Source organism: Trachemys scripta, chromosome 3 (genome assembly GCF_013100865.1).
Source record: "Trachemys scripta elegans isolate TJP31775 chromosome 3, CAS_Tse_1.0, whole genome shotgun sequence".
Lineage (NCBI taxonomy): Eukaryota > Metazoa > Chordata > Testudines > Emydidae > Trachemys > Trachemys scripta.
Genome location: NC_048300.1, coordinates 183,099,156 through 183,123,391, shown reverse-complemented (window position 1 = coordinate 183,123,391; position 24,236 = coordinate 183,099,156). Strand labels below are relative to the sequence as shown.

General features: G+C 39.3%; 1 protein-coding gene across 4 annotated transcripts in view; it reads left to right on the top strand.

The window, feature by feature from the left end:
• The window catches only part of LDAH (lipid droplet associated hydrolase), a 187,153-nt gene that overhangs the window by 57,892 nt on the left and 105,025 nt on the right, over nt 1-24,236 (top strand). For all 4 annotated transcript variants that reach the window (XM_034766592.1, XM_034766593.1, XM_034766591.1 and 1 more), the window contains one exon: nt 16,941-17,110. In XM_034766592.1, the coding sequence (XP_034622483.1) occupies nt 16,941-17,110 (170 nt within the window). The remainder of the gene's footprint in view (nt 1-16,940; nt 17,111-24,236) is intronic.

Genomic DNA, 24,236 nt, shown 5'->3' with positions numbered 1-24,236 from the left:
TACCTGGAGCGTCTGCAGGCATGGAGCCCCTCAGCTCCCTGTGGCCGCAGTTTGCGGCCCCCAGCCAATGAGGGACTCCATGCCTGCAGACACTCCAAGTAAACAAAACGTCCCGACCCGCCAGCGGCTTACCCTGACAGCCGGGAGCCAAAGTTTGCCAACACCTGAAATATAGGGTCGGCTTATGAAAGGGTCATAGAGTTTTTGCTATTTTTACCTAACCAGGTTGGGGGGTCGGCTTATAAACAAATGGGCTAATGAACGGGTATATACGGTAGTTCTGCTCTATTCTGCACTGATTAAGCCTCAACTGGAGTATTGTGTTCAGTTCTGGGAGCCGCATTTCAGGAAAGATGTGGAAAAATTGAAGAAAGTCCAGAGAAGAGCAACAAAAATGATTAAATATCTAGAAAGCATGACCTATGAAGGAAGATTGAAGAATTGGGTTTGTTTAGTCTGGAGAAGAGAAGAGCAAGAGGGAACATGATAACACTTTTCAAGTACATAAAAAGTTGTTACGAGAAGGAGGGAGAAATATTGTTCTCTTTAACCTCTGAGGGTAGGAGAAGCAATGGGCTTAAATAGCAAGGGTGATTTAGGTTGGACATTAGGAAAAACTTGCTAACTCTCGGGGTGGTTAAGCACTGGAATAAATTGTCAGGAATAGTCTAGATAATAGTTAATCCTGCCATGAGACTGGACTAGATGACCTTTCAAGGTCCCTTCCAATGCTACGATTCTATGATTAATGTACTAGAAGCACCTGAGAATCTTTAAAGATTGTGAGGTGCTCATATGCTACAGTATTTGGGGGGGAGGGGCGCGTCAGCTAAATGGGAGGAATTTTCAAAGATGCTCAATATTCACCTAATTTTTTGCTCCCAGTGAAGCAATGGTAAAACTCCCAGTTAGTTTGGCCTATGCTGAGCCCTTTTGAAAATCTTACCCGAAACTTTACCCGTTTAAAATTGCAGACAACTGAATAGCGGACAGAACTGAATTTTTAAAGTAGCCGTGAAAGCCCTGAAGTGATGTATATGAAACTGAGTGTAGCTAACTAGCTACTTTAATACAGTTAGTACGGTAACTGATTTAGTTAAGTTAGTTAAGTATACGTTTAATTCCTTTAAATACTAAACTTGGACAATATTGTATTAATAAAAGCATACAGAAAAAAGGCTAGTGGTGTAGTGCCTTCATTCATCTACATGTATTTGCTATTAAGACACTAGTTTGATAATCCTGTCTTTTAAGAAGATGCCTCCAGTAATAATAATCGATCATGTAAAAATTATTAATTATACAGTATTGTATCTGTTCCTTTTTTATCAGGGGACCATCACCTGCTCTTGCAGGTGATGCATTTTCCCCCTCTCTCATTGCTATTATTCAGCACTGGCGGGATGATAAAGGAGTCTCCTAAATGCCATAGCTCAGATCCTCAGCTCGTGTAACTTGATGTTGCACCATTGACCTCAGTGGATCTATGTCAGTTTGTACTAGCTCACAATGCTTCAGTATTGATTTTAGCTATGACCTTTTAAAAAAGTTTAACCCCGGTGCTCCGCTATGACTAAGTGATGCACATTGTGTAGCGTGTCAGACAACGGGAGCCAGCTGGGACTCCCTGATTCCTGGCCACTGCTCCCCTAAGGTGCCTGCTCTAATGCTCACTTTTGGCATAAGTGGCACAAAGTGAATTGAGCAGACTACAGAATCTGTCTCACAGGGGCCAATCTCCCCTGCTTTATATTTTGTGTAGTCATTGATGCTTGTGAAAAGTGAATGGGGAAAACCACTGTTTTGATTTGGTAGCATTTTACACTCACTTTGTGCTCACTTTGCATGGGTTTAAATCAGGGTGGATTTGATTTAAATCACTAGTCAGGAAGACTCGATTTAATCATGGATTTCTTCATAAAAGTGCATTCTTGTTGGTTGTTACAACCTTAATACATATTCTTCACAACTCAGAGATAGATGTAGGTTTCATTTTTAGAAGGTACACACTATACATTTTTAAAGTGATTTATTTTGAAAACTCTTCAGATTAGTTTTACAGCTATATCGGAAAATGAATGATTGTTCGGTTATTTCATTACAAAGGTAATTGAAGCAGATATTTATGAAGTCATTGGGAGGTGAACTATCTCCAATTCAACAGGTTAATCATTAATATTTGGAGGATTTTCTTGCCACACTGTATTAGGAGGAGACATCACCAGACAGACATTTAAATTGTTTTATTTACCGTATATACTTGATCATAAGCCGGTTCGCTTATAAGCCGACCCCCCCAAGATGGATAAAAATGGAAATTTTTTATGATCCATTCATAAGCAGACCCTATAATTCAGGGGTCGGCAAACTTTGGCTCCCGGGGCCATCACGATAAGCCCCTACTGGGCCGAGATGGTTTGTTTACCTCGAGCATCCACAGGCACGGAGGTAAACCTAAGTAAACAAAGTGTCCCGGCCCACCAGCAGCTTACCCTGACGGGCCAGGATAGCAACTGGTGGGGAAATTTGGGGGGGAGGGAGAGGAAAGAGAAGCTGGGGGTCAGGGGAGTAACCCCTGTGACCACCCCCCACATGACCCCATCCCTAGCCCAAGACCCCCACGCTCTCCCCATCCCATCCCTTCCCACCTTATCTGGGAAGGGCCAGATGAGGATATCTCTGGCCTGGCCAGAGCTGCTCCAGCAGGCTGGGCAGCGCAGCCACAGCCTGCTCCGGCGGGCCAGACCAGGCAGCATGGCCACAGTGTGCTCTGGCGTGGCCGGGCGGCATGGCTGGGCGGCCCTGGAGCTGCAGCTGCTTCGGAGGCTGGGGGGAGAGCAGCGTGGCCAGAAGCGGAGAGACTCTGGCCCTGCCTCTTCCCTTCTGGCTGTGCTGCCTCTCCTTGCTCCCTCAGTTGGGGGGAGGGGCCGTGTCCCACCTCTCCCTCTCTATACCAGTTCATAAGTCGACCCCCTTCACTGGTGCTTCCCTTTTTTACTAAAAAAATTCGGCTTATGAACGAGTATATATGGTAATTAAAACAACGTTATGTATTCTGGATTTTTGTCTTCAACAGCAAATATATAATATTTTAACAAAACAAGCATATGAATTTTTGAATTTAGTTAAACATTCAAGTTTTTTAAAATCAGGTTTGGTTTTGTTAAAATTGTTTTTAACTAAAATAGTGAAATGAAATATTTAAAAAAATTATAATTTAACCAACTATGTCAGCCAGTTCAACATGAGAAACTTAAAATATTGGCTTCTGCAGCTAACTCAGTTGTCTTCACCTTCATTTTGCTGTTTGTTCGTAATCTGGAAAAGAAAAACAAGCTTTCCTGCTTTTTCAGGTCCCAAACAATTTCTCAATTTGGAAATGAATTAGTCCAAAGGGAGAAAATATTCTTTCTATACCGGCAGAAGAAGCTACTGCAGTTAAAAGTGAGATTATCACTTCAACAATCTCTGAATCCAAGTGCTTACGTGACTTCCACCAGTTCACTGGTGTGATTTTCTTTAAAACATCATCAGCAAACATATATTTCTTGAATGGTTCTTATTCCCAAACTGGGTCTCTTTTATGGCCTGCTGCCATTATAGGTTTTCCCTTCTAGTGAGAGAATGGTATGGTAGATCTCAAATCAATTAAGGCTACACTCAGAAAGACCTCAAGACTTCTGGAATATGCTGCTCAAACATTTTCACTTTTGTTTCTACTGCCTGTCCCTCCCTTCTCATGTTTATCTCCAGACTTCTTCTCCTTGTAAATCTATTCCGCCTCCAACAATCTTCTATTCATTGAACTATTTGAAACTTTGCCCTTTTACAGAGAGGTAAGGGATTGACTCTGTATACACACATTTGCAGAGGGACAATAGGGTTGAGGTCTGTTATTTCTCACCTCTATATATTTATTTATTTAAAAACATTTTTGCTGTTAACAAGCATGTTATCTCTGGAGACACAAATCCACAGTTTGAGAACTGCAAAACTAAGCATCTCTGATGGTATCTTCTAGACTGAGCACTGAGTCACATTGGGTAGATAGAAAGATTAATCTAAATAATCTATACAGAAGCCCCTGGAACCCCATAAAATTGGGTCCCTAATCCATGAACTATTGGAACTCATTTACAAAACTTTTCTTAAACATTACATGAATATACTGTCTCATACTATAGAATTAGAATGAATAATCCCTATTCCAGGATGAGATATCTTTGAGGTATAATGTATCTTTAGATCGTTTTTTTTTCCTCAAAACAATACAAAAAATCTGATTTTTTTTAAATGATTGATTTTTATCCACCCTGGTTTAAATGGCTACACATAGTGCAAGGCAGTGGTGAACTGGAGTCTGTGGGTGAAATCCTGGCTCCATCAAAATCGAAGTCAGAATTCCCATTTACATCAGTGCAGCTCGGGTTCCACCCTGTAGCTTATTTAAACAAAGTAGGCTTATTTATTGATGTTTTATCAGCCTTCTGTGTATGCCATTTAAAACAAGGAAGCATTCCAACCTTCAAATTATTATGTAGCTTAGGGAAACAAAGCAATTTATGTTAACAATCAGGACAGTGCAATATACATTCTTCTACTGCCAATAGTTTTAAAATAAGGTAGCAGTGTAATCGAGAAGATTGCCATCCTGTTACCAAGAATCCAGTTCTTCTTTCATCATTCATGAAGAAAGAGCTGGTGGCTTTCAAGTGTCTGCAAAGATTCTTAGTCCTCTATCTGAGCTATAATGCTGCAGGTATGGCAATGCGCCAAAGACATTAGGATGGATTTATTTTTCTTGGAATTCTGCATTATGGCTGAAAGAGAGACCTAAGTGCTACTGTTGCAAAGTTGATCTTTCGTTATACTTAAATAAGGGCTTATTTTTGTTTTCAGTCTACCCAGGTGAGGTGTGCTACACAGAGCTCCGTTGAATTCACCTATGAATCACAAACTGTAAATCTGTAACAGGTTTGTGTTTGTGCAAATGCAGACTGTTTTCTTCATTCACATAAGCACACACTTCCATGGTCATGCAAACTCCTAGGCATTCCCTGTGGTCTTGCAGAATCACAGTCTATTATATAGACAGAGCATTACTGACTCTGATCTTTGTTGTCCATGTCACAGGTCCAAAGATGAGCATATTGTTAGCGTTCTATGAAACACTAATAAAAGAGAGGTGTCAGTAGTAGCTATCCTGGCCTTGAATCAACTTCCTCTTGGTCCATTGCTAGTTTCCTGTCTTTCTTGTTTAAAGAATTTAAAGTTCAAATTCTGTGTCTTCCCTTTATAGACACTGCACAGTTCAGCTCTATCTGAATCTCCTCTCCTTCATCCCTGCCTTTACCTCTGTGCTCTCATCTTCTCACAGTGTTGCTGTCCTTGCCTCCTTTTCCCATTCTCTCCATGGCTCCTCTTAGTCCACTCCCTCGCGGTGGAGACTCGTCTTTTTTCTCACCTCTCCTCCTGTCTTGTTTTCCTCATTCAAATCCAACCTGCATACCCACACTTTTAACTTTGCTTTCTACTCTTGGGCTCTCTACTCCTCTTCCCTACTTCCATCTATTCAGACATATCAAAGCTTATAAGCTTTGTTCTTTATGGTCAGATTCTGCTTAGTACCTTATTTACTGAGTAACCCCATTGACTCTGTCCTGAGTAATGCCACTCATGTTACTTATTTTTGTTTAAACCTTTATCCGATTACCTCCCTCTTTCTTTTATGTGTTGTCATCATATACTGTCTGCCTAATTTAGGTTACAAATCCCTTCGGTGCAGGGATAGCCTCTGTTTTATTCTCTGTAAAGACAGTGCACAAAGTATTAAAATTAATAATAGCTCTTGGATAGAAGTCACTATGGAAATACAGTACAAGGTGTTATTAAAATGGACTATGGGCTGAAGTTTTTCTGCCTTTTCCTCAGTCAGTGATCAAACTTTGCCTGAATCTGATGGCAGGAATTTCCCTTTGTAAAACTGGAAGATATTTATGTGTGGCCAAATATTAAATGATGATTATACCACTATACATCTAAAGAATTAAAGAAGGAACACACTGTGGGGTCCCATGCGGAGCGGATAAAGCACACGACCAATGTGGTTGCAAGCTGAATCGAATCCTGTTTATTACAAGCTTTCTTTTATAGTTTTTTTCAACATTACATAACCCAATCAGGCTATAATCACACATCTACGGATTGGACAAGAAGGAGAGTCATGTGTTTATCACATGTATAGCCCCACACCGATTGGTTCAACCGTTCCTTACATAAGGCCATGATTTATTACCTTGTTTACCTCATCTTATATAATCCCTAGACCACCAGGGGGCCTTACATAAGGCCATGAGCCGTTGCCTGGCAAGAGTCCCATTGTGACCCTTACCTCCTCATGGAACTTTCCATTAGGTTGGTGTAGGGATGATACATCCCCACAACACACCATATTGTAAGCCTCTGTCCAGGAATGCTACCTTACACACCTCAGGCTGGTGACACAACAGACTAAGATATCAGTGAAACAGTTTTCTCCTTTTAAAACTGGACTTATGTTGTCCAAATATGCAATAAAAATAAGACAGTTCCTAAAGGAAATGCATAAGGTAAGAAATGTACTAGATTGCTGCCTGCCAGAGTCCAACTCGGGAGCTAGAGCTGGGAGGACTTTTGGGAAGGGCCTTTTACAGCACAATCAGATTGCTCAGCTGAAACATGGCCTTTCTCTGTGAGAAACCAAATGAAGATGGCTTCCGCCAAGCAGGCGGATCCTCCTCATCACATGGAGTAGACTCAGTGAGTTAGTGATGCCAGAAAATTGCAAGATTTCCACCATGTAACTTCCTCGTTATTATTATTGTAATATATTATTTGTATTCTGGTTGTCCTGAGAGACCTAGCTGAGGTCAGAGCCTTATTGTGTTGGGTGCAGTGTAGACATAAGAAGAGACAGTTCCCATCTTGATGGTCTTGCTGCCAGCCTTCATCACTGACTTGGTTACATCTTTAAACAAGCACTTTCCTGCTTTCTCTCTTGCTGCCCCTCATGTTTGAGAAGAGCTCTCTGTAAACATCCACAAAGCTACTTCCTTCTCCTCCTTTAAATCACTCCTTACTGCTCACCTTTTCTGTGATGCCTCTAAAGAAACACGATGACAGTCAGGCAGCTGGTGTATTGAGATCATTGCATATTATGGTGACCAATATTGTCTCCTTATGCTCCTGTTTGTCTGTGTTGCCACCTGTTGTCTCTAGTCTTATATTCTTAGGTTCTAAATTCTTCAGGGCAAGGACTGCTGTGGGTTGTTTTTGTCCTGTTTGTACAGCAGGGACCTGATCCATGACTGATGCCCCTAAGCGGTATGAATAAAAAGTCAAGATGAAATGAAGGATGATTGTCTCCATTTTCAAGATGACGAATTGGTGCACACGTTGATCAAGTGACTAGCTCATGATCACACAGGAAGTCTGGCAGAGCCAGGAATTGAACCCAAATCTCGTGTCTCCCAATCCAGGCTCTAGAACCACAAACTGACTATCTGAGTTTTCCCTCCTCTACCATTCATTCCAATTAACCTTCTGAGGTCAGCATGAGCTGCAACTTGATACAGTTTACAGGCATCTTAAAACAAAATCATAACTGGCTTCTGTGGACAGTTTGCAAAGAACAACATTCACTCAAAATACCATTGGTCTATGTACATGGTTGGAACTCAAAGCAGCATCCGTTAGCAGCTGGTGCTGAAGACAGACCAAAATGTTCCAAGAGCAGGTCTCTGTCTTCACCCACTGGAGGCCACTGTGCTGAGTAGGCAGAAGGCGTCCTCTGGTGTCCATGTAAAACAGAGAGACGCTCTGGCAAGGGAACACAGACAGCAAGCAGTGAATTGGCAATTTCCAAGCAACAGCGTCTGTTCCCTTTGTCCTCCTCTATTGCTGCAACAATAACTGGAAGGCGATTTGGGGGAGGGGACTGATTCATGATCAGTTGAAGCCAAACGAAGAGATGGGTGGAGACAGAAATGCCCAGCCACATGTATGCTGTACAAAGAAAACGTGGGGCAAAGTCCCATACCTCCAAGGACCAGAGGGAAGGGTAGAGGCATCCTAAAATTGTTGGAGAAGGGGCAAATACAGATCCGTTGTCCTCCTCAGAGTTGCCTAAAGGCATCAATGGGGAGTTTCAGCCTGGTGTTCTTTTGTGAAATGGCAGAGAAGATGGCAAGCTACTGGGCCTTCTCCCAGGAAGACTCCCTGGTAGGAGGAAGTTTGTTTGGGGATGGGGAGTTGTATATGAGTGTAGGATTGACTGAGGAACTTCATGGGATCCTTCATTGGAATTCCGATGAGTGTCCATACCTCCTACTTCTAATTGGCTCAGGCCTCATTGGCCCTCCCAGTACTCTTTTTGAGGTAATTTTATATTAGCAGTTTCATGTATACACTTCAGCTGCTCTTACAGTGCTGATGCTTTCCTGCCCTCCTCCCCACCAATGTTTATTTTATAGCCTTGAAAGCTCTAGTAAATGATTAGGGCCTGGCTCCCCACTCTCCTATACCATAGGTAGTCCTGTAATTCTTATAACTATAACCATTTTTATATGGTAGCATTTTATACCCATATCACACTTACTTTATATCAGGGTAAGTGATTATGCAAGGTGTAGGGAAACAGAATTCGACCATCAAAACATATGTAACAGTACCTGTATTGACTTCCAATTTGGGCACTCAGGGAGATTTAGTGCTCCAAAGGTCTGTATTTTTATCTCTTAGGTCTTGAAGTTCATCTCGGCAAAAGTAGCTCTCTGCTGATTATTGCTTAGAGAAGTTTTAAATATGCAGAGCAAAATAGACACTAATGTGTATGCCTAGTTAATTTGTTTGCTGTAATTCATTTTTATTTTAAAAACAAATCTTTTTTTTTACTGCATTTGTTGTGATCACACAAAATGATTTATTTTTAATACAAGACCCATTGAAAAACAAATTAGACATTAAAGAATATTATTGCAGACATGGAAAGCAAATATTTGAGAACAAAATATAGATAGTCAATTTTATAAATTAAGTTTCATATTATTTTTCTAATAAAGAAAATAATGCACATAAATCAATCCTGAGAAAATTGCAATTTATTTGTGGAGGATACTTTTACAAAAAGTAATTACTCCAATAAACACTAATGAATAGTACGTTTATCTTAAATGTCTCATGAACAGTTCCCTAGGGGAGAAGGGCCCAGATTGAGGTCTAAAGGTTAATCTAAAACACAGTGCTTTAAGAACTTGTTCCTGGTGTCAATAGGGGTTTTTTAAATATTTATTGAACATTCTTTCATGCTGCCCCCACCATTACTTTGGCATTTTACAGTTTGCTAATATAAATTAGCTAGGGTTCAATAATCGAATTGGGCTGGGCAAAGCGTGCAGGCTTTAAGCAGTAGATCTATGGGGGATACATTTTCCAAAAATTTGCCTGTATTTCACGTGCAAAGCAAAAACTGGGCAGTTCAGTTTCTGAGTGCACAGTTCCATGGCTTTTAACATGTTTATTTTGGGTTTCTCAGTGGCAAAAAAAAAAAAAAAAAAAATTCCTAGATTCCACGGCCAGAAGTGATCATTTTGATCATCTTGTCTGACCTCCTATATAACACAGACCACAGATCTTTCCCAAAATAATTCCTCGAGCACATCTTTTAGGAAAACATCAATCTGGATTTCAAAATTGTTAGTGATGGGGAAGCCACCATGACCCTTGGTAAATTGTAATCATTGTATGCCTAAATAAGAGCAAGAGCAGTGGGGTGGGTTGATGAGAAGGGAAAAGTTTAGGGTCATTGAACTTGGCATCTAATTATGCAGCCAAACAGTGCTGATGTATTTCCCCATGTAAATCATATTTAGGGCTACTGTGGGGGGTACCAAAACTTAACCCCTTATATACATTTCTGTTCCGTAGCCAGTCATCATCACAATTCCTGCCCTCTTAGCATCCTTGGGTTTCACATTATCCCGACAGGAGCAAAGAAAAGGCAGGCCCAAAGTTATATTCTCTTCATGCTGGACTGGTTAATAAAGCATGGAAAGGGGAACACACTAACATTCAAAGAGTGGAGTTGACATATATCCCTCTGAACGTCTAGATAAACCGTCCCTCTCTGAAACTCAGTGGCTCTTGGAGCAACTTTAGCTCCTCCCCATGTTGTAGCACAGCCCTCTATTGCCTTAGTATATTTGCAAATAGATGAGTGTCTACTTGTGCTATAGGAGGACCTATTTCCAAGTTCTTTTTTCCCTTCTTACAGTGATGAATTAACCCGTTTTCACCTTTCAAAAGTAGTACATTTTTTCCTCCCTGATTTGGCAGCCCTCCATCACAGCTACGTTTTCCTGGATCCATGCTACCGTTGACCTATAGGGGTAGGCTTGTGACCATGGAAGATAGACCCTTCACTGGAGCCAGACAAAGAATATGGGAGTCACTGCTAGTTGAAACACCTCAGTGTGTTCAAAGCCAAATGTAAACTCCACCTATTTGCCCACAATAGTATCCTCCATTTCCACAGAGTCATTCATTAAATAAAAGCCAAAACAAAAATAAAACCAAAGCCTGCTTGATAGGAGGGAAGGAAACGAGAGAATATCGTCATCTTTGGAAAAATGGGAAGTGCTCAGTGACAAAGGCCGTATAAATAGACTCATAACTGAATAACATAACTGAATGGGTGGCTGAACTGGTTGATTATCTTAAAAATAAAGTAACTGATAGTATCTGCTTTTGTAGGTATCTGAAACTCTACTCTTCTATTTAAAAAAAATGAAAAGATAACTTTTCTCACAAGTGGCTGCCTCTAGCACTCCCCTAGATTATCTTCCCTTTATTTCGAAGGAAAGTCTATATTGTGTCTTAGCAGACCATGACTAAAATTTGGGGGTTATGGAATTACTGTATGAAGTCTTCAACTATGATTAAACATCCTGGGCCAGATTTCAAAGTTTGACCCTGGCAACTGCACAGAGAGATTCATAGGTACCAACTTGAGTGTTCAAAATCCTGTTGCCTAACTGGCCATGTGTGCATGAAAGTCCCTTATTTGCATGCACACTTCAGGGATGTACATGCAGAAATTAGGCATGTACAAAGGTAAGGGTACGATTTCATCCCCGCAGATCTTGCCTGCAGTGTCTTTTATGAGCAACTAGTTTAAAAGAGATCCAAGATCTTGTAGACTTTGTAATGATATGCCCCTGTTTATGGTCTCTGTGTCAGTCTCATGGGGGTTGTTACTGTCTGCTCATATGGCTGTATCGATTTTCTTCTCATCTAATTTCACTCACATACACCACCACCCTTTTTCCCCCTCCAAAAAGGCTATTTCTCTCAAACCCATTCTTCTTAGCAAGGTTAACCAGACAACTAAACTCTGAACAAGCACTTGAATTTAATCTATCATTGTTTTCTGACTCTGGGTTTAATAGAGGTCAGAAAAAGAGATTCTTTAAAGCAATTGCAAGCTTATTTTTCCAAAAGCACATCACTAGATTAACAATTTGCCAAAGAAAATACAGAAATACAGTATTTCTTTTAATACATTTCAGCTAAATAAAGTCTTAAGACTACATGGCTTGGCTCAGATAGGGTGTATTCAGCATAAGGTACAAGTCATGTAACTTCTGCTATCTAAAAATTCAGCTTAAATGAGCTTCATTTCAGCCGTGCAATTTATTCCACACCTGAGGTGAAGTAGCTCGTCCTTTGCTCTCTTCTCTGATGTAGAGCCATTAGAAAGGGAACTGCCAATGTGTTTGTGCAAATCTTTTTGTTTATATAAAGATCCCATTTAAACATCTCCACCCAAGAAATTCATGTTGATTTTGGACAATCCCTGGATGATTTTATTCTATAAAAATAAATAAATAATCATATAAACCAATGACACGACCCTGCTCCCATAGATTTCATTCCATTATAAAGGTAACGCTTGCACTGGAGAGACATTTTGAGATAACATGAGACCAGGACAATTTTATATGGGTCCAAAAAAATTAAAATAAATGTAAATATATATGAGGATACACGATGATGTGGGATGGTCTAGAAGTCTTGGAGTTTGGAATATGTGGATTATTCATGATTGGCAAAGCCGCGAGTGATTTCAGCATCTGCCAATAGGGGTTTTATGGGTCCAGTACAGTAAATTTCTTATTTGTTCAAATGCTATTAACCATTGATTTGTGGCCATTCTTATTCATCTGTGAAAACAGCTATTGAAATCAGCAGGATTCCACACTGGCCCACATCTGCTTGTGGGATCAGGGCCATAGTTAGTTATTTTCCATGCTGAAAGCAGTTTCATATTTCTCTCTTGTACTATTATGTTTAGAGATGAAAGTTACTAGAATAATCACTGCTGTTAAACAAGGGAAGAAAATCTCATAGAAAAAATAGAAAGTTTCAAACTGGTTTGTTCTATAGGTCTCAGTCCTGCCGTCCTTAGTTCAATTTTCTATTGAAATTAATAGGTGTTTTACCTGAGTGAAGAGTGTAGGAGCAAGGCATAATCTGTAATTTATTGAAAGTTAATATATGGCTCCTAGAAAACTCCAGTACATGTTTATCCTTCCATGCAGTGTTTGTCATACTAGTGTAATTTGGCTTCACAATATACCAGCATGTGAAAAGAAAAGAACATGCTTGCCGCCTAAAATTAGGCATCTCATAGACTCATAGACTTTAAGGTCAGAAGGGACCATTATGATCATCTGGTCTGACCCCCTGCATGCTGCAGGCCGCAAGACCTTTCCCTGGACTCTACCGTTGAAGTCCCCAAACCTGTGTTTTAGTGACTTCAATCGGCTGAGACCCTCCTGCTAGTGATCCCTGCCCCATGCTGCGGAGGAAGGCGAAAAACCTCCAGAGGCTCAGCCAATTTACCCTGGAGGAAAATTCCTTCCCGACCCCAAATATGGCGATCAGTAAGACCCCGAGCATATAGGCAAGAGTCTCTAGCCTGACCCTTGTTGGCCATTATGCTATTCATGTACCATTGCTTGGTTTTCCTTGGCTACTATGTTTTATCATTAAACCATTCCCTCCATAAACTTATCCAACTTAATCTTAAAACCAGACAGGTCCGTCTCCCCTTCTGTGCAACCACAGCTCCTACTGAAATTAATGAGAGCTGTGGGTACCTTAGCATCTTATAGGTCAATTATTTGGGTGTCTAAATATGGATTTAGGTGCCTATCTTCGGGACCCACAGAAAGGAGGCCCTTGAAGAATTCCACCTGGACTTCAACAATTTCCACCCCACCATCAACCTCAGCCTGGACCAGTCCACACAAGAGATCCAGTTCCTGGACACTACAGTACAAATAATTGATGGTCACATAAACACCACCCTATATCGGAAACCTACTGACCGCTATACGTACCTACATGCCTCCAGCTTCCATCCAAGACACATCACACGATCCATTGTCTACAGCCAAGCCCTAAGATACAACCGAATTTGCTCCAACCCCTCAGACAGAGACAAACACCTACAAGATCTTTATCAAGCATTCATAAAACTACAATACCCACCTGGGGAAGTGAGGAAACAGATTGACAGAGCAAGACGGGTACCCAGAAATCACCTACTGCAGGACAGGCCCAACAAGGACAATAACAGAACACCACTGGCCATCACATACAGCCCCCAGCTAAAACCTCTCCAGCGCATTATCCACGATCTACAACCTATCCTGGAAAATGATCCCTCACTCTCACAGACCTTGGGAGGCAGGCCAGTCCTCGCTTACAGACAACCCCCCAACCTGAAGCAAATACTCACCAGCAACTACACACCACACCACAGAAACACCAACCCAGGAACCTATCCCTGTAGCAAACCTCGTTGCCTACTCTGTCCCCATATCTACTCTGGCAACAGCATCAGAGGACCCAACCACATCAGCCACACCATCAGGGGCTCATTCACCTGCACATCCTCTAATGTCATATACGCCATCATGTGCCAGCAATGCCCCTCTGCCATGTACATTGGCCAAACGGGACAGTCCCTCCGCAAAAGAATAAATGGACACAAATCGGACATCAGGAATGGTAACATACATAAGCCAGTAAGTGAACACTTCAATCTCCCTGGTCATTCTATTACAGATTTAAAAGTCACTATCATTGAACAAAAAAACTTCAGAAACAGACTTCAAAGAGAAACAGCAGAACTAAAATTCATTTGCAAATTCAACACCATTAATCTGGGCTTGAATAGGGACTGGGAGTGGCTGGCTCACTACAGAAGCAGCTTTTCCTCTCCTGGAATTGACACCTCCTCATCTATTATTGGGAGTGGACTACATCCACCCTGATTGAATTGGCCCTGTCAACACTGGTTCTCCACTTGTGAAGTAACTCCCTGCTCTCCATGTGTCAGTATATAATGCCTGCATCTGTAACTTTCACTCTATGCATCCGAAGAAGTGAGGTTTTTACTCACGAAAGCTTATGCCCAAATAAATCTGTTAGTCTTTAAGGTGCCACCAGACTCCTTGTTGTTTTTGTAGATACAGACTAACACGGCTGCCCCCTGATACTATCTTCGGGAAGGCTAGTTTGAAAATGTTGGCACTATGTTTGCCCATAGTTGTTGATGTTTTCTGTATTTACACAACTGTTTTAGTATGTCCATTGTATCAGGTAATGAACATACGCATGGTGAGCAACTTTCCCTGACCTGAAGTTTGTAATATAGAAAGATACAGTATCTGAACCCCAAATGCTCAAAAATCATTACTCATGCCCCACAGAAAATCATGAGATAAATTTATTATTATTATTATTATTATTATTATTATTTATTTATTTATTTATGCATGTTTTCCATTTACCATCTGGTGTTTTGAGCTTTGTGGTACATATTTTTGAGCTTTTCACTACAATAACGAGAGTTACAGATTTATTTTTGTTTTATTTTATAAAATGAAAGCTGAGATTCCCATAAAATCACTTCTTTCTAGGTACCGGGGCTTTAAATAAAACATCCGATATTACAAAACTCTCAATAAAATCCACAGAGCGAGCAACACAAGACAAATAAAGGATGGGATCAGAAACAGGCATATAGAAAGAAACTGATTTGCCTAAGGTCCCGCAGTAGGTTAGTAGAAGAGTCTGGAATAGAACTCAGGTCTACTGAGTTCCAGTGAAGTGTCATGCCCCATCCATGAACCACGTTGCTATTCTGAATCTGACATGTTCTGTCTGTACTTTTACTGAGATGAGTGAGGTGGCCAACTATCTCCTGCATGAAGTTAGGCTGCCGAATAAACAAATAAAAAGTAGTAAAGACAATTTTTTGCTAAAAACAGAAATTAAGATGAAAAACAATGTTTTGGCCTTAGGCCCTTATTTGAAGTTTTGGAAAACAGAACAAGCTTTTTCATTTTCCATTACCTGCAGAAAGCCTCATTGGCAAAACATTGCTTCTCATCTAATTTTCTGTCCCTCACATGTGTTTTAATAAAACTTTTTTTTTTTTCATTTAAAGCAACCTAATATAAATCATACCAGGACATGACCAATAAATAACAGTTTTACTAGGAGTATTAGTTTGGTTGAACAAAGCCCTTTCTGTGGCAAACTCTGTGGTAATTTGCTTGAGGTTTCGGGGGGGAGATATTAGGATACATTATTTTCTTTTAACAATTATCATTTTGCATCAAAAGGTCATTTTATGTAGGCAACTAAAAAGGTAGTCTAGTACAGTATCAGCTCATTCCATCCAGGAAAGTGGCTATTACATGCACAGTAGCTACAGTACATTAATGTGGAAAAAAAATAATATTTAAAACTGCTGACTGTGATTGACAAGAAATTTACTGTATGTGGATTTAAAACTTTGATGGCGGCATTAACAGTATTGTGTACTATATTCTCATTTATGCTAAGCCCCCTTTATATTGTGGAAAGGGCCTTTAAAGAGGGTATAAATGTCATTTATTCTATGTATATTATTGTAAATGAAAATTTGGCCCTGTCTACGTTTTTCTCTCTCCCTCTTTCTCTCTTCGGAAATTAAATATATCTGAGTGCCTCACAGTCTTTAATGTATCTATCCTCACAAAACCCCTTCCTGGTAGGGAGATGCTACTATCCCAGTTTTACAGATGGGGCACTGAGACACTTGCCTGGGGTTACACAAAATCTTTGACAGAGTGGAGAATTAGCAGTGATCGGTGAAGTCTAAGAATTCGTGTAAATTTATTTACAAGTTTATTAAAGTGGACTCAAAACAATCTGTGTATATCTGTGTGTGTGTGTGTGCGCGCCTCTGTATTTTTAAATGTGAGATTTTGGTAGGGTTATTTTGAAGGTGGGAAGCGTGGGGTTGAAGAAGTGGATTATATTATATAATGCACTGAAGGTCCTAACGTTCATGGTCATTCTGACCTTTTCTGGAAACAAGTTCCACAGCTGTGGTCTGTTTGGAGAAAAAGTTCTATTTTACGTGTGTTAGTTTCGATCCTTAGGTTGCTGGTTCCATTGTTCATGTGGTACATCGCTGTTGTAGGTCATGATCACACAAGGTAAATTGTCCCTGAGGAACCTGAGTCAGTCCATAGAGTACTTTGAAGATCAGGACCAAAGCCTTGAATTTGATCTTGAATTGAATGAAAAGCCATTGAAAAGAGAGCATCAGGCTGGGATGATGTGCTCTCAGTTCCCTGGGTTGCTAAGTCCTTCCCTTTCTTCAGTTAGACGCAACATTTCACATCCTGTGCAGGTCATAATGAAGGTCTAAGTTTATCAGTGGGTGATCACTCAAAATTACAAATTATTTTCATTTCAGAGAGTTTCCTAGAGAAGTGGGGAGAGATGAGTTAGTGGAAATGCCCTTAAATAAAAGAATGTGTATTTGTTTTATTTTTCAGACACGGATATTAAAGAACTAGAGGATGTCTTTGGACTTCACGGACAAATTGAGCACAAGTTGGACTTCCTCAGAAAGAATGTGCCAAAAGATATGAAGCTTGTGCTGATTGGTCATTCAATCGGTTGCTACATCACCCTTGAAATGATGAAGAGGGCATCAGAACTTCAGGTATGTCAGCCTTGGGGAAGGGAAGTTATATTGCTCAGCAGAGCATCCCCCAAGCTTAACATTTGATTAATCAACAAAGACGATAATCGGATTCCACATCCTTTGTTTAGAAGCAGCATCCCCTCTACTTTCAGACCAAGTTCTTATTAAAGTAAATGACGTTCAGTTACTTTTCATGAGTGTCTGACTCCAGAAGAGAGGAGAGTGATACAGAAATATATGATCTGATTTTTCCACTGTAAAGCACTGTGCGTAGCAATTTACGTCCCTGCAAAAGAGAGATGGGGAACTGCTTCCAACTCAGAATAGTAGTAATTCCCTATTTGTAAGATGAGGTAGGGATTTATGCAGGACTGATGTATCTCAAAGGATGCCGTGAACGTTAATTAACTTGAGTAATCCGGTTTGGTAATTCAGTAGTAAATGTCATTATTGGCAGTGATGCAATTTGATATGTTTACATTTTAATAATATTATGCAATATATAATTGGAATGGAAGATCACATAACATATACGCTGCTGCATGTCATGGATATAAGGTGGGTTTTTTTTATTAAAAGGGCTACTGCTAGCCAGTTTCAGGATCAACATGCACCTAATTAATGTGTTTGAAAAGCCTATGGTAATATGTGTCAAAATGTTTTCATAATTTTTTAAAATTTCCTTGAACATTTATTTATTATTTAAACTTCCACTATCAGTGCCATGAATTTAAATAAAAACCCAACAGAATAATAGCCTGGTAAAATGAGGGCCTGATTCAGTCTCTAATTGCTACTGTAATATAAATGTTTAAGAATAAGAATACTTAGGGCTTCCATGGTGCTTTCATAACTTCAGAGCAATTTGCAAACATTAAACCTCACAAAATCCTAGTAAGCCAGAAAAGTAAATATTTCCATTTTACAGAAAGAGAAATGAAGGCCCAACAGTTAACTGGTTTGCACAAGGTTAGAAGGAGGTAGTGATGATACTAGGATTGAAATTCCCGAGTTCCTTGCTAATAATCCTGTGCGGAGACCACTAGATATTTGACATCTGCATTGTGTTGTTGCATGAGAACCTAAAACTGAAACTAGCTAATGATAAAAATTGACATTTTTAAAGGAAAGTATTATGAATCAATCTGCTCTTATTGTCTGAAGATGAGTAAAATGCTAAATGTAAATGAAAAAAGCATAAATTGTGAAAAATGAATTAGAGATTTCAATTTTTAAATTATATAAAGTGTTAGTAGTAGTAGAGTTAAGGACATTCTTTCTTTTTAAATGAAATACAAATGTACTAAAATTCTTGCTTTTGTGGCTTAGACCTAGTTTAGGCAGAGAAGTTTGTATGTGTGAGAGGGGGAAGATCTCGTATCTGATGACATTTTCCTTTATATCTCAACATTTTCAGTGAGCTCCTTTGTGTCTAATGTTTTCTAGATAGCAAGTGACTTCAGGCAGGGACAGTGTCCTTCCTTTGAATGTGAGTGCCTAACACACTGTCAACACTTAGCAATAAATCATAAGAATTAATAATAGTGAGATTCTTTACTTCCACTCCTCCCAAATATTCACCTTTTCTTTTATATTAATTCCCTACTGGGGCAGGAGGGGGAATACAATGCTCTTATATATATATATAAAATCCATTCACTTCTTCTTAACTATTTCCCCTCCCATTCAAGCTTTTTCCCCCTCTAAAAGAAACAGCAATTTTTTTCAAAAAATGAAACATTAACTTAACCTGATCTATTTCCACAGGCATAACTCATTCTGTGATTATAAACAAAGTTTTCTGAAGGAACTTGTGTAACTGTTTTTTCTTTTCAAGAAGGGAGTGTTCTAGAAAATATCATGTGCAGTAATTTGTCCAAAAATATCAACTTTTCTTTGGTCTCCATATGTATGATTTTTATTACTCAAATTGTTTTATCTGGTTTCCATTAACTATGAATTGTTGAGTAATTTTTGTTACACCTGGCCCAGTGGATACTGGCAGCATGATATTTGTCAATGTGTTGAAATTTCGGTATCTTTAGGACACTCTGAAACTGCACTGCGCAATGTGTGCTTGAAGTTAATATATGACACGCTACATTTAAGATGCATTTAACAATAGAAAAATATTTGTGTAAGCCAGAGTGTTGTGCAACCTTTGTCCTTTTGCCAAAAATAAGTTAACTGTTATGTTTTATAACGTATGAAGTGTGATAATAAGAAACTTGTGTTTCCATCTCCCTTTTTATTTTTACTGGAATATTTGATTCCCACAAGATTTCAAGCACATATGTGTAGTTTAGTAGCTAGATCATTTGGTTTTATTTTTGTATAGTTCTTTTGTGATATTCCTTTATTATATAAATTTTTGGTTTGGTCTTAAATTCACTGCTTTTTATGAACCTTTCATTGCTCATGTTTTACTGTTCTGATCTGGAGCTTAACATGTTGTATATATTCTAGCAGTTCACTAGTTTTTATATCCTTAGTGAATATTTAGCAGGTTTAATTTTTGGTACTTAGTTTAAAACACTGTCATAATCTAACCAAATATTGTCCTCTTTATGAACAGTGATGAGAGAAACAGTGATGATAGAATACGCTGGCAGGCATGAAAGGGAAGAAGTGAAATCTTTGTAGCATTGCCCTTCTGCTTCTCTTGCGCTCCATGGTTCCTCGTCATCCAGAACTCTGGAGGCTTTAAGCTATGCTAGAGTTTGACATCAGAGCTAGGACTAGGTTGGGGGTATTGTCAGGGATCACCCTATCACCACAGCAGCATCCCTTGCTGGCCTCAGTCCTCGTGTCAGAATTCCAAGTAGGAGTTTCTCTCTGTGTCCTCTGTGTGATTGCTACTGTGTAGTACGGGAGACTCTGCCAATGGTATCTCCAGTGAGAAAAGGGGCAGTGCAGGGGTGGGAATGACCCTCCAAAGGACTGCATTTTCCCGTTTCTCCAGATGCTGAGAATCAGTATAAATGGACAGACAGTTAGATGACTGGCCTGGTTTATGGGTATGTATTTAAGAATAGTCAAAAAGTACCCAAAGCAAGGAATAGGCTTTCCTTGTTAATGAATGGATGTATAAGTCTAAACAAATATTTTTTTGAATCCTGCTAATCTCTCGGCCTCAGTGATACTTTGTGATGGTGAGATCCACGGATTAATTGTGCACTGGGTAAAAAGAAAAATGTGATTCCTTTTAGCAGTTTGTTCTGCTGCCTCTTCTTTTTTATTTGGATGTCTCTATATTCTTGCATTAGGGGAGAGAGAGAAAATGGGACAAGCCAATTTGCCTTCACAGTGCCAGTCATTCCTTTCAGAGTTACAGCCGTGTTAGTCTGTATCCGCAAAAAGAAGAACAGGAGTACTTGTTCTTCTTTTTGCGGATACAGACTAACACGGCTGTAACTCTGAAACCTGTCGTTATGCAAGGCACTGCATTTAGCCGTATGGAATGGAAATCCATATTTTTAAACCCCGATGCCAACTCTGTCCACATATCTATTCAAGTGACATCATCATAGGACCTAATCACATCAGCCATACCATCAGGGGCTCGTTCACCTGCACATCTACCAATGTGATATATGCCATCATGTGCCAGCAATGCCCCTCTGCCATGTACATTGGCCAAACCGGACAGTCTCTACGCAAAAGAATTAATGGACACAAATCTGACATCAGGAATCAAAATACTCAAAAACCAGTGGGAGAACACTTTAACCTGTCTGGTCATTCAGTGACAGACCTGCGGGTGGCTATATTACAACAGAAAAACTTCAAAAACAGACTCCAAAGAGAGACTGCAGAGCTAGAATTGATATGCAAACTAGACACAATCAACTCCGGTTTGAATAAGGACTGGGAATGGCTGAGCCATTACAGACATTGACTCTATCTCCCCTTGTAAGTACTCTCACACCTATTATCAAACTGTCTGTACTGGCCTAGCTTGATTATCACTTCAAAAGTTTTTTTTTTTTTTTTTTTTTTTTTTTTTTCTCTTAATTAATTGGCCTCTCAGAGTTGGTAAGACAACTCCCACCTGTTTATGCTCTCTGTATGTGTGTATATATATCTCCTCAATATATGTTCCATTCTATATGCATCCGAAGAAGTGGGCTGTAGTCCACGAAAGCTTATGCTCTAATAAATTTGTTAGTCTCTAAGGTGCCACAAGTACTCCAGTCATTCCTTTGTGTTCATAGATTCTAAGGCCAGAAGGAACCACTGTGATAATTTATTCTGACCTTCTGCATGACACAGGCAATAGAACTTCTCTTTGAACTAGAGCAAATGCCTTTACCGTGACCCTTCTTGGTAGTCTTCTCCAAACAAAACAGACCCAGTGTGTCTGTGTGTGTCTGTGTGTGTCTGTGTGTGATGATGACGGCCAGAACTGAACACAAGTTTGAAGGCACCATTGACCGAAAACATTGTTATCCCATTCCATGTGCAAATTACCCCCAGCTCTTTATCCTGAGTGGTTACAGCTCATTCAGAATCCAGCAGCGTGTCTGAGTATTTCTAATTGTTCCTTCCAATATATCGTACATTGCATTAGTCAACATTGAATTCACCCACCCTGATGCAGTCCAATAACCCTGCTTTGTTGACTCTCTCTGAAGTTTATCATCTTGGCTAACTTAAATAATTTTGTGCCATATGCAAATTTGCAGTTTATCCCCTTTTTCAGATCATTAATAAATATATCAAACATGGCTAATATGGATTGTTGGGCACCTCACAGTTAACCTTTTGCCATGTTGAAAATTGATCATTTTTGCCCATTCTTTGTTTTCTCTCTCTTAACTAGTTTCCAAGGCATGAGTGAACTTTGCCTCTCACCCCATTATTAATTACATTTCTTCACAGTCTTAAGGACTTAATAGTCACAGGGTGAGGGATTTTATCTAAGACTTTGAAAATCCATATGTATCGTTTCAACCAAATCTCCTGTGTCCATTATTTATGTATGTATTTTATTTATTTTAATGCATCCAAAAAAAACGAGTAGATAAGAGAGACACAATTTTCCTTTACAAAAGTCACTCTCTGATTATTTATGATCATATTATGCTCATATATATATTTTAACATTCCCTTTAATTTACCTGGTACTGAAATAAGGCTTATTGGCCTACAATTCCAAGGTTGTTACTATCTTTTTTTCTTTTTCTTTTTTTAATAACATGATATATATTACCCTCCATTCTTCCACTTTAGGATCTGCCTTTAAGCCCAAGAAATCCAGCAGTTTTTAAGGTTCTTGAGAGCATTTAGGATTAAAATCAAATTTGGGCAACCAAAATGAATTCTTCCAAGTGGAATCTTCTGTATCCAAAGATTGGCCAGTCCAGCTGCCATGCAAGACAGAATGCCTAGTGTCAGCTACATTCCCTTCAAATCTCAGTGCCTCCTTGATATATCTTTTCCTCTTGCATGTGCCTACCTTTATGTGACACTTTCATTGGAAGAGGACACCTTTGCTCATACCCCTTCTGATGAGACTTCCAGAACCTCCTTAGCCTTTGCCACTTTGTTTAATGGTGTAGGGTTTTGCACTCTTTTAGGGCAGACTGTAGCAAATTGCCTGTACAACAAACTTTATTAAAAAATACGGAGAAAATTATAGTAAAAGAAAATAAATGGTTCGCATAACAATATATATAGATTTGCACTCATAAACTAAGTGAAAGCATCAATTAGAAATAAAAGAAGCAGATGGGGAAAAGGGAGAAAAAGCAATTACCAGTAATTTAAATTAGAATCTGTAAAGTATAGAAAATTGGGAAGCTGAAGATATCAGAGAAAAATGAGTGGCTGGGAAGGCTACGGCCAATGAAGAGGAGTTTTAGTGTACTAGAAACAACAGAAATCTTAGCAATGGCTTAGGCCCGTTATTAGATGGAGATGGTAAAAAGACGCAGAAAAGGCAGAAATGTTCAGTAAATATTTGTTTTATATTTGGAAAAGCAGAATTATGTGCTTGTATCACGTGAGGATCATGTACTTTCCAGTCCATCAGCAACCAAGAAGGATGCTATACATAATCTACTAGGGATAAATATTTTAAAATCTGAGGGCCCTAGTAACTTGCACCCAAGAATCTTAAAAGAGATGGCTTAGGATCTCTTATCTTCTGATACTAATTTTTTAATAAATCTTGGAATAACAAGGATATTCCAGAAGACTGAAAGAGTGCTAATGTTAAATCAATATTTAAAAAAGGGCAAGTGGGATGACCTGGGTGTGAAATCATTTCCAGGCAAAATTATGGAAAACACGATACAGGGTTTTATTAATAAAAAATTAGGGCTGTCGATTAATCACAGTTAACTCACGCGATTAACTAAAAAAAATTAATTGAGATTAAAAAAATTAATCATGGTTAATCGCAGTTTTAATCACACTGTTAAATAATAGAATACCAATTTAAATTTATTAAATATTTTGGATGTTTTTGCACTGTAAAATGATAAACAAAAGAAATAGTATTTTTCAGTTCACCTCATACAAGTACTGTCGTGCAAGCTCTTTGTCATGAAAGTGCAACTTACAAATGTAGATTTTTTTGGTTACATAACTACACTCAAAAACAAATGTGAAACGTCAGAGCCTACAAGTCCACTCAGTCCTACTTCTTGTTCAGCCAATCACTAAGACAAACAAGTTTGTTTACATTTACAGGAGATAATGCTGCCCTCTTCTGATTTACAATGTCACCAGAAAGTGAGAACAGGCATTTGCATGGCACTTTTGTAGCTGGCATTGCAAGGTGTTTACGTGCCAGATATGGTAAACATTTGTATGCCCCTTCATGCTTCAGCCATCATTCCAGAGGACATGCTTCCATGCTGAGGATACTCATTTAAAAAAAAAATGCATTAATTAAATTTGTGACTGAACTCCTTGGGGGGAGAATTCTGTCTCCTGCTCTATTTTACCTGCATTCTGCCATATATTTCATGATATAGTAATCACGGATGATGACCCAGCACATGTTTATTCGTTTTAAAAACACTTTCACTGCAGATTAGATAAAACACACAGAAGGTACCAATGTGAGACTTCTAAAGATAGGTACAGCACTCGACCCAAGATTTAAGAATCTGAAGTGCCTTCCAAAATCTGAGAC